At 42.9% G+C, this 11,657-nt stretch overlaps 2 protein-coding genes across 2 annotated transcripts; one reads left to right on the top strand and one right to left on the bottom strand.

Moving 5' to 3' along the window:
• The first annotated feature begins 752 nt into the window (after positions 1–752).
• On the top strand, positions 753–5,022 carry LOC128718840 (protein transport protein Sec61 subunit beta). Its single transcript, XM_053812455.1, has 3 exons — positions 753–758; positions 4,654–4,862; positions 4,935–5,022. The coding sequence occupies exons 1-3, from the start codon at positions 753–755 to the stop codon at positions 5,020–5,022; spliced, it is 303 nt and encodes a 100-aa protein (XP_053668430.1).
• A 1,573-nt stretch (positions 5,023–6,595) lies between these two features.
• Positions 6,596–7,900, bottom strand: LOC128707386 (uncharacterized). The gene is made up of 3 exons (XM_053802339.1): positions 7,547–7,900; positions 6,847–7,474; positions 6,596–6,769 (listed from the first exon to the last, which is right to left on the bottom strand). The coding sequence occupies exons 1-3, from the start codon at positions 7,720–7,722 to the stop codon at positions 6,596–6,598; spliced, it is 978 nt and encodes a 325-aa protein (XP_053658314.1). The 5' UTR covers positions 7,723–7,900.
• Between the last annotated feature and the right edge of the window lie 3,757 nt (positions 7,901–11,657).

Genomic DNA, 11,657 nt, shown 5'->3' with positions numbered 1-11,657 from the left:
TGCAATATTTTCTGCAAGAAACAAGCGATCTTTGAGTGACCTGTTTGTACTATTTTCATCGCTTCTGCTTTTGGGATCTCATGGGCACACGGGTGTTTTTTGCATGACTTTTCAATACTGACTCTTCATTTTTTCCCTGTAAGGGAAGAGTTGCGCCAGCAAGATTATGACTTCTGCTCGATGGTTTTTCGTGCAATTCTCGGGTAAGAATGGTACTTGCTCGCATTCCGTTTTTGAAGACATGTCTGGAGTATAAATGTGTGGTTCTTTTCTTTCAAATCAGGTGCAGAATATTGCTGACTAAGTGAGGAAGAAATTCGTTCCCAAGCACTGGTCTCTCTCGCTGGCAGGAAGCTGTCACCGGGAACTGACAGTTACAAACTGATTGGGTTTGTTGGTTGAGATGTTCTTTGTAGTGCTTTAAATAGTATCTCCTCTTTGTTTGTCTTGCCATTGAGAAGTCACCAGGCATGGTGAAATCTGTTGTATCTATGGTGTTGTTCACCAGGCATGATGAACAAACACGCAAAGCTTTTCGTGGTGGCGTAGTGATCATGGTCGAACCGAACATGAATCCAAAGTGGATGGAAATAGATTTATCATGTCGGACTATCACACCCGGGGGGTCACAGGTGTGTTGGTTTGTGCGGGTGTTTTTTCCCTCTGGATGCGAATATGTGAATCTATTATCTCTCCTGATGATACGTATGATATATTGAAGAATTAATCAATTTGCCGCAGCCGAATATGTGATGCCGGTATGTTCCGGTGGTTTTTTTTCATCTTCCACAACATATCGTTATCGTCATACTTGTGGATCAACCTGCGTATTAAAGCTTCCTTGATTTATCTGTTACAGAATTCTGTGTCTTTCATCATTTTCTTTTTATGCTAATCACTGATTATATTTACGCTGGCAGATTTTAAGGTTTAGTATTACATAAAGTGTACGAGAAAACTTTGCAGATGGGCGTATGCATTTAAAAAGCTTTGCGCATAAAGTCTTTACAATCAATTGAAAAATAATGATAAAGTGAAGAATATTCTTCAAACTTTCTTTCCGAAGTAGTTGCATTTTGCCAATCTTCCATTACATTGATTAAATCCTAATTTGATGATAAGTACACATCATGCACGGTATTCGGAAGTTATGTGCTACAATTAGGGCGTGACGACGAAGCAAGGAAAGAATACTTAATATCAACATTCTTTCGCGACATCTAGAGGGGGTATGGACCACATGGTTCAAGTCGGCAGTTCGCAGACAGCTTTCCACTTGACACCACGAACCGATTGAGAAAGGTCAGAGAGAAAGAGAAGCGTAATAATTGCTAATTTTTAATGAACAGATTTATTTCCCATTAAAACCATTCTTCTGTCCTGTAGAATTCGATCGAACGCCGGATCCATGATTTAGAGGGGACGACCAAGTGTCCAGGCAAGTTGGATGGTTCAACAACGAGCCCATAAAAAGCGGCTTCTCCTGTTCGGGATACATGACCCGGGCTGTCGATGATGATTACGCTAATGAAAAAGTAATAAAAATGTGGCTCGCGTGTGACCGGTTCGATTATTTTTACTGGACTTTTTCCAACACACACCAACCGTAAGGGATGGTATATATCGTGACCAAATATTGCTGTTGTCTTCCCCACCTCCCGAAGCTTTCCAACCAATGACTGGAACACCATTTGAACGCTGATAAAGCAGTCTGTGGTTATTATTTTTCAATTTCCATCGAAAATATGCTTTCTGCCCACGTAACTCAGTGGAAAAATCTGCGAAATTCGACTGACTGCGTTGTCGTGTCGCACAGTGTCGAATATTTGGTGTGATGCTTGTGCGAATTGTTTGCTGGTTCGTTGGTTTCGTTTCGTCGCTGTGCGTCGAAAAATAAATGTTCTCGATCATTGAGCCGCACCAGAAATGGGGGAAATGCAAAGATAAATACATTCTATGTCCACGCCCGGTACCGTTTCCCACCTTAGACGGGTCGTAGAAATTAATTCCAATCATCTCCGAATTGCCGATCGCTATTTACACGGGCTATTGCTTCATGGTTGTTCGCTCGATACCATTATTGCTAATCATCGATGCGTAATCATACTTCATGAAGAGATACCGATGTTTTCTCATGCTTATGCTTCCCAGAAAGATGATTTATGATAACTTTTTGTGTGCTGTGATAATTCTTCCTGTGTATGATGAACTATACCTACAATAAGTGTTATTTGACAAATTGCAATATCAAACTGAATGTAAAATTTTATTTCAATTTTTATTTTCATCATCAATCCAGAGGATCCTGGATTAAGGTTTGGATCCGAATTGATCCGATGAAGGATCGAATCCCAGAATTCGATCCAACCCGCCCAACACATACTATATATAGTATATGTAAAATTTGACCGTTGCTAAGAAACACAAGAAAAAAGTAAAAGAAACACTATTGAAACTGGTGATCTAGTAAACATTGATTTTAAAACGGGCAACCGTGAATAAGAGAAACCGCGAAACGAGTGAGTGTGCTGTAGTATTATCCAGCATAAATGTTGAGCCAATAAAATAATACACCAGCTTGCCGAAAGACTCAAAACACTCGATGGATTTGGCTAAGAAACGCCGCAAACGTAAGCACCTGTTTTCACTTGCTACCGCGAAGGCTTTCTCCCGTTATAATGATCTATTCAAAGGAAATCGTTGATTCTTCCACAGTTCACCCCAACGAAGTTCGTCCTGCTGATAAAAATCTTCCGGTAGAACAACCCGTCAAACTTTCTTCCGCGGAGCCTTCCGCGGAGCCTTCCGCGGAGCCTTCCGCGGAGCCTTCCGCGGAGCCTTCCGCGGAGCCTTCCGCGGAGCCTTCCGCGGAGCCTTCCGCGGAGCCTTCCGCGGAGCCTTCCGCGGAGCCTTCCGCGGAGCCTTCCGCGGAGCCTCCCGCGGAGCCTCCCGCGGAGCCTCCCGCGGATCCTTTCGCGAAGCCTTCCGCGGAGCCTTCCACGGAGCCTTCCGCGGATCCTTCCGCGGAGCCTTCTGCAGAGCCTTCTGTGGAGATTACCGTCGAGCCTACCGCAGAGCCTTCTGTGGAGCCTACCGCAAAGCCTTCTGTGGAGATTACCGTCGGGTCTACCGCAGAGCCTTCCGTGGAGGAAGTAACCGGGACGAACACGAAACAATTATCGTTTCATAAGGCGATCCCCACACGAATTATGTCGATTCCTACTACATTTCAACAACCTTTGTATGGTCGTGGATTGCCGATAGAAAATGCCGAAGAAGATCTTAACCGCTACCGTACATGGGCCTGGGGTACCCGCGAAGAGGAAAGCAGCTTGAATATATACACGGAAATCATCACCATTCCTGATTCTGATGATTCCGATGAGTAGTTATGCCCAGAATTGCATGATTTGTAAACGTGTGAGAATAAAAGAAGTTTTAAACAATCGACAGGATTGTGTGTTGTTGATTTCAAGTTGTATAAAAACAAAGGATGAGTATGTATACAAAGAATGCCCGAGGTTCAGGCATTTCGTCATTTAATCAGCATTTGCGCCTGAAACTAGGACCAATTTGATGTTGGTTTGCTTTTTTGCTATAAACTAAATCAGCGGTTTAGTTTCAAATTTCAAAAGATTTTTTGGTCTCACCCCCAATAGAGTTTAATACTACCCTGGACATATTTATTACACTATGGGCTCGAATTGGTCATGAAATGTGAACAATTAAAGTTTAAAATGGTTTTCTTTATATTTTGTTTCCGTTGCTCTACTAGTAACAACAATAATGTAAATGAATGTTATGAAAAAAGAAACAATTTTTTTTTATTTTTATATAATCATTATATAAATAAAAACATGAATATGTTAATGTAAGAAAACTTCTGGGTTCGTTAGGAAATCAGTAGTTTTCTAACAGTTATTTATATCGAAATGAATACCTTCAATGAAATATGTAATAAGATATATTTCGATATTTTTATGAATTCAACGATTAATATAAGCTAGTATAAATAAAAGAACACTTTAAAATAAATTATGAACAAAGTGTCATGCTCCACGAGAGTAAAAACTTTGAGTAAAAAGACCCTTTATTAGTAGTATAATACACCTAACGAATTTTATTTTATCTTTTACTAAATTTCCCTTAGTTCACCGTGTTGAACTACCATTGCAACGAAAACCAACATTTAAGAACATTTTAATTTTTAGTTTGTAAAAATGTTTTGCATACATTCGTTATGGCAGCCGAAATAATTTCGAACATGTTCGAGTCAGTTTCGAATGTCAGGGCTGTCACCAATGTTTGACAACCACTGTACATTTTGACAGCCACGTCAGCATACGTGTGTTTGTTGCTGCATTGTTGTTGGTAGCTTTGTCCGGTTGGCACTTTCACGTTTTCACAAGTAAATTCACCTTTCCAGCACGCGCAGGTTATTACCGTGCTTTCGTATTCATCGCTATTTCGATCGAAGAACATCGTGTTCCAAGCATTCCAATTGAGCTTTCATTAGAAGTGTTTCTTCATACAGACCGTATCTAGAAAAAATGGTGAGTATTTCTTTCGTGAATTTGGTTGTGCTCCAGAAAAAAGTTCCCATTACATTTTGGTGTTCTAAATGCGATTTGTGTTTGGCAAAACTGCCCGCAGCCTGCTCCAGCGAGTTCCACTTCCGTCGGAAGCGGTAGCCGATCTCCATCAAAACCCACCTCGGCACCACGGGCATCTGCCGGAGGTTCCAGTACGTTGAAACAGCGCAAAACCACCACGACCACAACCGCTGCGAGGAATCGTAATACGGGCACCGGTTCGGGTGGTATGTGGCGCTTCTACACCGATGATTCTCCCGGCATTAAGGTGTAAGTATGGCTGTGTACAAGATTCGTAAATGCTAACTGTAAACTTAATCATGTCACGTTCTTATGTTTTAGTGGTCCCGTCCCAGTGCTCGTGATGTCGTTGCTGTTCATTGCCTCCGTTTTTATGCTACACATCTGGGGCAAATACACCCGTGCGTAAAAGTCTGATACGAAACCGGGCTGATGTGGAATTTTCCATACTCATCGTCATTACCTTTCCCCGGGACACATATTCTACTGTCCGTGTTCTTTTCCTGTAAGTTCAGACGTTCAGTTTTCTCATCGATTGGTTACGGCAGATTCCGAATTGCCGTCGTGGAATGTTTTGAGATATTTGTTTCGTCTTCGCAACCGTGGTGGTAACGATCGGAGTATAAGACACGGGTCTTATGGGCCACCGAATCGTTCGGTTTGTGAGACCCGCTACTAGCCGTTTATTTAAAATATTGCAATTCTGTAGATCAACGTAAGGCAATCTTTATAATTCGTACTGAGAGACACAATATAACTATACACATAAAGTAAACCATCAACTGCTATGTACGATCCCGAGAGTTGGATCACGTTAGTGCAATAATGATGACGATCGAGAAATCGACGTGATGATGTACATTTGTAGGTGGCTTCGGATAAAGATTAGGTAAGTGATGCATTGTGTGTTACTATTCTTAACCAACTAATACGATGGATAGGAGGCTTTTCTTTGGTATATTTTAACCATTAGTTAAATTCAATTCTATTTCAATCGCCTTGTTTTTATTTCATACGTTGAGCTTTTTAGCAAAAAAGGCGTTAGGTTACTTTTACATAGTAGTTTGACTGATTCTAACAACTATAATGAGAACCTTCTGTACTCACGACTATGGCTTGGAAAGAGCGAGTTTATCTGCAGGATATTAAGAAAAATTAAAGAATTTGCCCGTTATCAGGAAGTTATTATACTTAGAAGCATAACAGAGCTAACAAATAACAAATATCTACATTTGATGTTTTGATATTTCGCGCAAGTATCTCGAGTCATTGTCGATTAACTCTTCTTATTAAAATTGGTTAACACGGTTAACATATTTTGCGATCTCGGTAATTACTTGCTAGTTTGTTAATCCAGCTACAATGGCTACACCTTTCTTTCGCAAATAACACAACCCAACTAGCGCACAATGCATTTTTTATTTTTTTTATTTGTCAAGCTGTTTAGTAGTTGCGGTAGAATAGATACACACTTTGAGTAAAACTGATTAAATAGTCCGATAGGAATAGAACCACCACACACATACACACTACGATGCAATGTCTTCCGGTGCATTAGTAGTAAAGTGAACTGCTTACGTGTGAACGAGAGACTTTACATAAATCGTCAAACCATCTTTAACTTTGGGAATGACCTTTCGAAGTTTTGGTCCTGTTAAATTCAACAAAAATATTGCGTTACTGTTTGGTGGACAGTAGTAAATCAATCGGTGCAAATTAAAAGTTGTGCGTGCTAGCATATTCTATAGAAAAAAGTCATTCGCTTTAATGACACACAATATTACAGCAAAAATGTTGAATTACGAGTTTATGATGTTTTAGGTAACATCATGTGAAGAAAACTTGTCGATTATTGCTTCTAGTTGAGAACGGATGTGATTTGTTGTATAAAGTTACATTAGAGTGATGCGGCAAACATCGTCGCCAGCTACGTATATGAAATAGGGAATTGTAGTAAAGAAGTAGAAAAAGTGCATAGTAGTTTAATTATCCGCCGAGAGCTCGTTGATGTTATTGTTAATCTCGAGCACCTGCTGCACGAATTCGATGTCGTGTACCGACTCGGCAAGATCCACCATCAGGTCGATCAGGTCACCAAGCTTCATGCGCAATTGTGGGGCCAAATTTTCAAGATGGGCCAGTACCGGGTCAGGAATCTATCAACACAGGGTGAACAAAACATAAGTTAGTTTTGAAGCTCAACCAGATGTACAATTCACTAAACGCAACTTACCTTTTCCGGATCTTTGAACAAGGCGAACATAAACTTCTGTTTCACCTGTGAAGCGTTAGCATTGTCGTAGAACAGTGTCACATGCGCATCGTGTGGATTGGGTACAACTGGGAAGTACAGTCCGGCACAGACGCGTCCTTTTGCGTCGCGGGACAGTAGTGACCGGAAGTTGTACACCAAGTTACGACGCACGGTAACATCGATTGCCGTACGGTAGGAGCGTGCGATGTACACTAGCGATTCTTCGTACTGTTGCTTTCCACCGCGAGTCATACGTTCTGTCCAGGTGATGTAGTCACTGCTCTCGTCGTGCAGTGCGTAGCTGTACTCGCGCTTGCAGTGCGGTTCGTCCGACTGTGTGAACCACCCGGTGTGAGGGTACTTCTGGTCCTTCATGACAGTGACGGCACGCGCCACATGGTAGCCTGGATCGAGGATAAGCACACCTTCGCGTCCTCCGACCAAGATCTTCATCGCTACCATTGCATGCTCCTTCTCCAGGGTGGACCCGGCATACTCGATACCATTCTCCTCACAGTGTTGAATGTACGAATCCGACTCGTCTAACGCTTCTTCGCACGATACCAGATAGAACAGACGTGCAATGTCCGGATGATGTTCTGCGATTCTATAACGAAAAGAAAGATGACACCATTAAAGCACTTTGGAGGGACCAAACACTGCAGCCCAGAAAGCCTACCTTGAGACTATTTCCATTCCCAAGCTGACACACATATGGTGCCGACGGTTGATCGGGATGGTATAGTGCTGGAAGTGTGTCTTCAGCTCACCGCGGCCGTGACGGTGAGCGGCCCGGTAGGCCCTGTAAAAATCCACAAAATTGTTTGCCGTGTTGTAGTGCGTCTCCTCGAGCATACGCTGAAGCTTGGTTTCGATCAGACCGATCAGGTCCTCGTACTGCCACAGCTTGTCCACCACGAACGGTGTGACCGGCCGACTGGACCACTTGGGCAGTGGCAACGGTTGCCGGATCGGCCACGGACCGTTCGTTTGATCGAACGCGCCCAAATTGTAGCTATCACCATCGTCCGCAATCCAGTGGCCACGGCCGGTCGCACTCGGTGGGCGACTGACGGCGGCCGTACCATCTCTGGAAGCGATCCCAACGGCGGCGGCCAGTTCGGTCTCGCCCGTACCACCTTCAGCATCGACGGCGGCGGATGGGCCGTTAGTGCTCGGTACGGTGCGGACCACCGGCCGCAACCGCGATGGTGGTGCTGCTTCATCGTTGGTAGTCACATCGTGTCTGTGACTGTCCGGTTCGGTCAATCGTCGGGCAGATCGACCGGCGGTAGTCCCATGGTCCTCCCGAACCACGGGCAGTAGTTCGTTCCATTCGGTTCCGAGTCAGCTTGGCCACTCGTTGCCCCAGCGTCCAACGGTCGGTACATAGGCGCCATCTTGACGTTCAACGCTCGCAATTTTAACGGTGTTCGCACAGCTAAGATCGTTCCGGCCCTGCTTGCCAGCCAGGCCCGGTTCGTCCCCTTTTATAAACGATGGTTTTTCACGCTCTAGGAGAATGAAAGAAAGAAAGATAAAGGCGTTTAATAATTGAGTGTTAAATTAGGTCTGTAATGGTATCAAAATTTAAATTGTTTCCTATCTCACAAAAGTTCATTGCTTCAAATGTATATATTTTTAACTAATAACTAATGCCTTAAGTTGTTTGTAAAACATTGTATAAAATTTTGAATATCACCTTACCAACAATATTTTGAATATGCAGAAGATGTAGAAGGTTTTATAAAAACTCTTTATTGTTCTCATATGATCTAAAACTTTCATGAAATTTACTTATATTTTTGTATTAAGTGACTACCTTTGGTTACTTTGATGAACACTGTATACAGCTTTTTCGATATATTTTTTTATTGTAGCGACGAAAAGAGTAGATGCTCTTTGTTTGGCGCTTATTCGCTCTTTCAGTGCAGTTGAGCTTTCGGCAAGAGAGCGGCGAGAGCGTGAACAAACGAAGACACGTAGTAAAACTGTATCAAAAAAACTTGAACCAAAACAACGCCAGCTGTTGCCAAACACGCCACATTGCGCGTCTTTCCCATGGGGAAACTGTGCGTTGCCACGCGGAGCGCATGCCTCGTACGTAGATATACTGTTCCACAAGCGTTAGCAATTACGGAACGCGGTACTTAATGGAGAGATGAAAAAAAAACACTTCGATGATAAGGCCAACAGGCAGCAAGACAAACAATATACGTCACACTACATTCATGCGTGAAGTGAATGTTGCTTTGAATGTCATTCCGTCACGTGTCATAGAAAATGCGCACCCACCTCCGTCTGCAGTGGGGTTTTGTGCAAAGGTATGAATATAAGGGACTGTAAAACTCCTCCATCTTGGTACTGGGTTTCGTCTAATTGCTCAGGAATTTCTGCTCACTTGCATGTGGAACAGCGCTATAAAATAAACAACGGGGTTCGCGTTCAATCCGCTACCTACAGGGCATTAAAAGCAATAACACGGGTGTATTTGCACGTAAGTTGCAGTTGTTTGGTTCAAACCATGGTTGAGAAATTCCCCGTTTTGCCAGCCCTGGATGCGGCCACCGTATGTGTTTGAAATGTGTCATCATCCAGCACAAGCGACCAAAGTCCATTAAGTTGGTATAAGCAATTATCTTGCAGTCGTCATGTCGTTGTGGCATGTTAACTGGTGTGAATCACGCCACGTTCCACTATTGCTTAGCATGGTGGTTTTTTTTTAACTTCATAAAGCATCCGGATTGGCCGAGATGCGTCACGTTGTACCATTGGCGATAATAGTTCGCAGGGTGTTGTAAAGTAAAAGACATAAACAATCCTTCAGATAGCAACAAGATTTTCTGAGACCAGACGAGTCTCAGAAATCTGCATTTCTGACATAATAACCTAAAATGAAGACAAATTAGGTCACCGATTTCTTGGAACTTACGAACTTCATGGTTCGTGAGGACAGTGACTAGACAGTGGACTGTTCGTTGACCTTCACAGTCAATCAAAACAGCGCACATATATGGGAGAAATTCGCGTGGAGTCGTCATGGAAGTCGACAATCCAATTCTGCGTCCTATTACGATTAATTCAATTACTAGCTTAATCCAATTACGGCGAACACTCTAACTAACTGCATCCGGTAGCAACATATACAATCAGCTTATCTGCATTATTGTAGTGTAGTAATTCGTAAAAGTTCTGATTTTCTGACACTCTGAGTGCCTTTACTTACCCATACAACGGCCTAAGCCCCAGTAAGAAAAAGTTTCCTTTCGGCCACCTTTAGCACGAAAGTGATGACTGTTGGGGCGTAACTCGTTCAAGGTTTAAACAGACGGTAAATGTTCGTGGTGAAGGAATCAAAGTAGGAGCCTGTTTTTTGGGTTCCCTTTTGCTGAATGTATGCACAGATTTTTGCTGTTGTTGTCACAAATAGTGTCCCTTCTTCCGTCGGAATGCTCGTTCAGATTTGTCACCAGACGGTACGGAGTAGCTGGTGCTTTGGCGTCGCAAAACTTACAATTTAGGTTTTCTCTTTTTCGTCAAAATAACACGATTAAAAACGGGATCAAACATAAAGCACAGATTACGGTGGTGTATAACGACACACACCCGCACACGATTTAGAAAACAAAAACACACACACGCACGCACGCACACTTTGGCTTGGTTGCGTTTTTAGCGCTCTGTAGTCCACCGTGTGGCGTACATTGACGCGGCCTGGTTTCGGCTGGTAGGCTCAAATGGCTTTGAGCTACCAGAATGGAAATCTCTCGATAAAACTAACCCACTGACGTAATTGAAGGGTTTTCCACTTGCGCAGATGCTAGTATTCGTCGCACACACTTGGTAGTAGATTATTACCGCGAGGGAGGGATCAAGTCCCGCGAAAGTTGCTACGATAAATACACCCGATCGACTCAATCGCTCGAATGCGATTGCTTTGTTTTCGTTCGCGGAAGCGAAGGCATTTATAAAGCTGCGAGTTCAATGTGCGCGGGTATCCGAACACATGCACAGCACCACACACACACCACCATTTCTGATTGTATTCGGCGTCTTTTTCGCTCCTTATCACGTTCCGCACCGAATGTTCCGTCTCGCTTCTCTTCTGTTCTTCTTGCAGTAGTTGGCTGTTTGGCTGTGTAGGTTAAGCCACTGACTTAAGTCGGTTGTGTATGATCTCACCCATACCAGCCAATGCAACCTATGCAGGGGGGGAAAAGAAATAAAAACAATTGTAAATGAGTGAGAGATGTAGAGACAATGTTTGGAATGTGGGGTATGAGAAACGGCCAAGGTAAACAAACAAATGAGATGTAGATCAGTCGTGGAGGGGTGTGTAAGGGTTGGAAGGGTGAGTTTCGCAAACAATTGGTACCTTTGCTTTCACCCTAAGAAAGGCCGAAGACGAAGATGCTGCGCACAACTGCAAGGTGGAAAGATGCCAAGCTTACGACCAAAAAAACAGTTGACAACTAGACATTAAAGCGACAGGTAGATATCATTTTAAATGTCTACCCTTTTTGTTTAAACTGCTAATTGATCTTTTCTTAAATCGTACGATCGTACGGTGGAATGGACAGATCTTTCAGTCCCGGACTTTCAACTCTCCTTCATCCGTTCATCAAAACACTTAAAAGTATGTCTAAATTATCAAAACCTCTTTATGGGAATTATTGTCAGAATTACAGCAACATCTGTAAAGCGAATTACGTATCAAGCTTCAGCTAGATCTGGTAGCTCAGGTATTGGTTTATAGCAATATGCAATAAAAACACTAAATCCATCACTCG

The sequence above is a fragment of the Anopheles marshallii genome, chromosome 2, assembly GCF_943734725.1.
Source record: "Anopheles marshallii chromosome 2, idAnoMarsDA_429_01, whole genome shotgun sequence".
Lineage (NCBI taxonomy): Eukaryota > Metazoa > Arthropoda > Insecta > Diptera > Culicidae > Anopheles > Anopheles marshallii.
Note: the sequence above shows the minus strand (reverse complement) of the source record. Positions and strands in the feature narration are given on the sequence as shown.